The sequence below is a fragment of the Neopelma chrysocephalum genome, unplaced genomic scaffold (assembly GCF_003984885.1).
Source record: "Neopelma chrysocephalum unplaced genomic scaffold, ASM398488v2 Primary Assembly neopelma1_132, whole genome shotgun sequence".
In the NCBI taxonomy this organism is placed as follows: domain Eukaryota; kingdom Metazoa; phylum Chordata; class Aves; order Passeriformes; family Pipridae; genus Neopelma; species Neopelma chrysocephalum.
Window position 1 is genome coordinate 491,171 of NW_020897794.1, and position 4,698 is coordinate 495,868.

The window sequence follows — 4,698 nt, forward strand, 5'->3', positions numbered from 1 at the left end:
ACCCAGGGGAAGATGTGCTCCTAGAACCCAGGGGAAGATGTGCTCCTCGAGCAGGATCCAGAGTGTTTCATTAAGATCTACTGTTCATTTCTCTGTCTGAAGAAGTAAACATGTCATGAATTCCATTATTTTGTCTGGATACTGGACTGGCAATCAGGATTTCTGGACGTTCCTGATCCCCTTGGAGGGAAAGAAAGTGTTCTTTTATTTTTATAGCTGAACAACAACGTTTTAGGCTGAGCAACATCTCAACTGTTTTACCCACATTTCCTTTGAGAGGACTGATGCAGACTGGTTAGAGATGCTCTCCTTAACCCAACATCCAACTTCTACAGGAGATACCCCTTGAAACCAGAGCAACAGCATCCCTACACTGCTGTCAGCTACACATGGCTAAGGAAATCTCCTTCTTTCTCAACTGCTTTGCCCTCAAACCACTGATATTAACTTCCTATTACACTGCTCTCCCCATTTATGTTCAACCCAAATTTCCCTTTCGTGCCTTTTCTGTTTTTACATCTACTTCCAAACCTCCACAGAGACAGCTCAGCCAAAGCACCTCCTCCCTGCTCCAGCACCCACCGAAATCCCAACTCCAATTCCCAGTTATCAGTTGATTTTCAACTGTCAACAGCAACCTCCTGTTTCCTCTTCACTGCACCCACTCACGGCTCCAGACAAACTCCACGGGGAGACTCATCTCCCTGTCACATTCCATCTCCTGCACTTCACAAGTCAGGCTCACAAGGCAGGAATTCCACCCTGACACAAGCTGTCTGCAGGGAATACCCCAGCCAGGCTGTGCTTTCCTAGGACACAACAAACACACCAGAAACAAACAGATGAGAAAAGAGGAATTAAACACAATTACGCCTTCCCCTCTGTGAAGATACAGATTTTAAACTTCGACTGCTTTAAGCAGAACCAAAAAATGAGGAATTTAAGTTCCAATGTTCAGATGACTGAGGGAAAAGTGCTGAAGGAGAAGCAGAATTTATAGGCAGGATGAAGGTAAAAGCTGCACTCCCAAGACATCCAGCACAATTTAAACATTTAAGCTCTAACAGCGTTCTAAGCTTTGTGTTCTAAACACCAAACCACACTTTCTCCCTCGGAGTAGCTTTATTTCAGGAACACAAACATTCAATCAGCTTATTGGAAGCACTTTGTCTGGCAATTTTAGCTGTGGATATTAAATGTAACACATTCCAAATGGGAGGCAAACGAGGGAGGGAGCCAAGTGGTAATGAGGACTTCAACCGTGCACTTAACAGAAAACAAGCTGCGACTAATGAGCTTCTGTCAGTGGAACAACCCCTCAACGGCAATAAAACCTATCAGAGAGTCAAATCAGTCTTTATGGGGACGAGGAGACAGAGAGGGGAAATCACCCACTTGTGAGAGAAAGACTGATAGAGCAGGCTCAGATTTTAGGCTCAACAGAAGCAGAACTGATCTGCTGCTCAGCAGGGACTGCAGCTCGTGCCTTGCTCCTGTGCAGAGAGAACTATGAGACCCAGCACAGTTCTCTCTTAGGACATTTAGAAATCAGCAGAAGCAGCAAAACCACTGAGTTTTCTTCTGAGCTCAAGTATTAGAATTGAAGCCACTCACCCCCCTCCTCCAGCAATGTCTTCAGCAATCCTGTCACCTAAGCAAGAACATCTTCCTACAACGACTCTCCCCTCTACTTGAAAACCACTACCCTTCACTCAGCCTTGTAACTTTGAGCTCATAAACTCATAAACTGGATTTGTAGCTTCCAATATGAACCTTTACTCCAGAAGGTCTTTAGTACAAATTTTTATTACTATAGAATTAATGCCAAAAATTATCAGCAATGCCAAAAGGGTATTTTTCTCTTTTAATTTTTCTGGTACTCTCACAATCAGCATGTTTTGTGTCTACCCCAGGAGATGATCCCAGAGCTTCCAACAACCAACAGAGCAGCTGAGTGTGGGCTTCTCTTCCAACTGGAAGCAGTAAAGCCTCCATCCCCCACACCACAATTCCAAGCTGTTCTTTGACTTTCCAAGATACCAAAACACCCGGTTCTCCATTTCGTGCCCACAGTGTCACCTCCACACGTGCAGCACAAATCAGCAAGGCCAAACATACTCTGGAGTTTACAAAACACCCCGAACTGTCATCAAACACTCACAGGCCAGAGCGATGTTGTTTCTCCCAACAATTTAAATTGCTTCCACAGCCCCGGTGGTAATTGCTAAACACGCATTACTAAAACAAGGCTTCCTGCACACTCTGCCTTTGGTCCCAGTGACAAATAGCACACCAGGGATACCACAGCTAGAAAATTGAGCTCCTTATCTTCCCCTCCATGCCACCTTCCCCTGCTCACACATCTTATCACCCAGCTCTGCCGCCCAGGAGGGCACCCACCCCAACATCGGGGCTCTGGGCAGGTTCTGCTGCTCCTAAACCTCACACCCTTTCCTCTCTGCACAGTTTCAGAGTGCCCTCGACCCTGCTACTCCTTCCCCTGCATTTCTCAAGCATCTGACATTTGCACAACTTCTCCATTTCGCTGTTCAAGAAAAAGGAAAACGAAACCGTTTTGACATTATAATCCCCCCCACCCCTTGAATCACTTCACTGAAATCCCCCGGGGGTGCTCAGAGTGCAGTTCTTGCTTTTCAGGTTTCCCTCCCAAGCCCAACTGTCATTATGTCACCGTGTTTTGGATCCCATTTTCCAGCGTTCCACACCCTTCTGTCTTCATATGCTGGATGCTGCTGTTGTATTTTTTTCTTCCTGAGGCTTTTGAACACTTAAATCCGTACACAGTACACACACACTCTACACATCCCATATAAACAACCACCATACTCTAAACCATAACCTTCACCTTACCCAGAAAAAAAATACCTTTCAAAAACTCAATTCTTCAGTCTCACTAGCACAGGAATGATGACTGTCACCTGCCTGGGCACTCTCTTTCCTTTACCCTTCCTTCTTTAGGACCCCTGCAGTTATTCTATCCTCCTGCAGTTAAGCAAACAATATACAGAATATTCAGGATACCGAGCGTGTTCTCTGTTTTGGCAGGGACCCTGCGTAACCCCCGCTGCTCACACAACAACACGAGTACCCGTTATACACCAGCCACATTTCAATCCTTCCATCAGGACTCACAAAAACAACTGGAAGCAGCACACTTAGGGAAAAAACGCCGTCCTAGCCCGGTTAACTTTTTTTTTTTTTAAATGATCCGAGGGAAATCTAAGTGGGAGCCCAGGGCAACAAGGCGAAGACCTCCAAATAAATCCGGTTTGGAGATCCGACCTGTAACACGCCGAAAACAAACGGCGGCTCTCCCATCACACCATTCCCAGCTACACAACAGCGCGTCCTCACCGCCCTGTGTTTACATCTTTTCTCTCGCAGCCCGCGCTCCAGTTTTTCTCGTTCCACCGAACGACTCGAATCGAGACCTCGAATCCCACCCCAGGGACGGCAGAGACGGAGGGAGCAGAGATGGAGGGGGCAGCGATGGAGGGGTAACTCACAATAGTGCGGGGGGAAGGAAAAGGCGGCTAAAACGCGGAGCAGCGCAGGGGGATGGCGGGGTCGCTTCTCCCGCGGGAGGGAGAGCGGAGGGCGCGGGGACTTACGCAGCTTTTTCCACATGGCGCGGTGGCAGGCGATGAAGCCCTTGCGCAGGGCCGCGCACACCTCGGCCGGCTCGGCCGAGCCGAAGCCCTTCTGCTTCTTGATGAAGCCCCACAGGTTCTCCCGGGCGAACTGGGCCGCCTCCCGCCCGCCGTGCCCGTCGCACACGGCGAAGAAGGCGACGGAGCGGCGGGGCCGCCGCCCGGGGCCGCTGCCGGGGGGCTGCGCTCCCTCCTCGGCCGCCCGCGGGGTCCCCCCCCGGCGCCGCCCGCCCTCGGCCGGGGGCTCGGAGGCGCCGGGGCCTGCGGGCGCCGCTCCGCCTTTGTGCGGCCCTGGCGGCGGCTCGGGCTCCACCACGATGTGGGTCACGTCCTCCATGTATTTCCTGCCGCCCTGGTCCGAGAACACGCTCACCCCGAGCGCGTACGGCCCCTCCATGGGGAGGAGGAGGAGGAAGGGGGGGGGGAGAGGACGAGGGGGCAGCTCGCCCGCCGCTCCCCGCCCAGCGCCGCCGACAGCGAGGACTATTGCGGGTGTCCCCGGGGCTGCCCGGGCATGTCCGCGGCGCCTCCCGGAGCCTCCCGGGGCCGCTCCCGCCGCGTTCCCTCCGCCCGCCGGAACGGGAACGGCGCCGGCAACGGGGCCGGGCCGAGCCAGCGCCCCCTGCGGGCCCCGCCCGGCACCGCCGCGGCGGAAGGGGCGGCGGGCGCGGCCTCGGCCCCGCAGCGCCTCCCGCGGCCACCGGAGGGACCGGCCCGGGACAGGAGGAGGGACCCCCGCGACGGGAAGGGAACCTCCGCGACGGGAGAGGGGAACCCCCGCGACAGGAGGAAGGGGAACAACCCCCGCGACAGGAGGGCTCCGAACACACCCCCCCCAGCCGCCAGCAGGATGGCAGCTACTGACTCGAAGCGCAGGACTCCCCCCGTTGCTCCAGTGTTACTCCGGCCCCAATCTTTCTCTGTTATAGGATCCCCTGTTAGTCAGCCCCTGCTCTTCCCCTTCCCTGCTCCTGGAATGCTGGAGATTCCCCGATCCCCCAATCTTTCCCTGCTATAGGATCCCCTC

General features: G+C 53.4%; 1 protein-coding gene across 2 annotated transcripts in view; it reads right to left on the reverse strand.

Moving 5' to 3' along the window:
• The window catches only part of PPM1D (protein phosphatase, Mg2+/Mn2+ dependent 1D), a 19,765-nt gene extending 15,573 nt beyond the window's left edge, over positions 1-4,192 (reverse strand). The window contains exon 1 of one of the 2 annotated variants that reach the window (XM_027698688.1): positions 3,633-4,192. In XM_027698688.1, coding sequence (XP_027554489.1) covers positions 3,633-4,068 — 436 coding nt within the window. In that variant the 5' untranslated portion in view covers positions 4,069-4,192. The remainder of the gene's footprint in view (positions 1-3,632) is intronic. The other variant, XM_027698687.1, reaches the window with a different exon arrangement.
• Between the last annotated feature and the right edge of the window lie 506 nt (positions 4,193-4,698).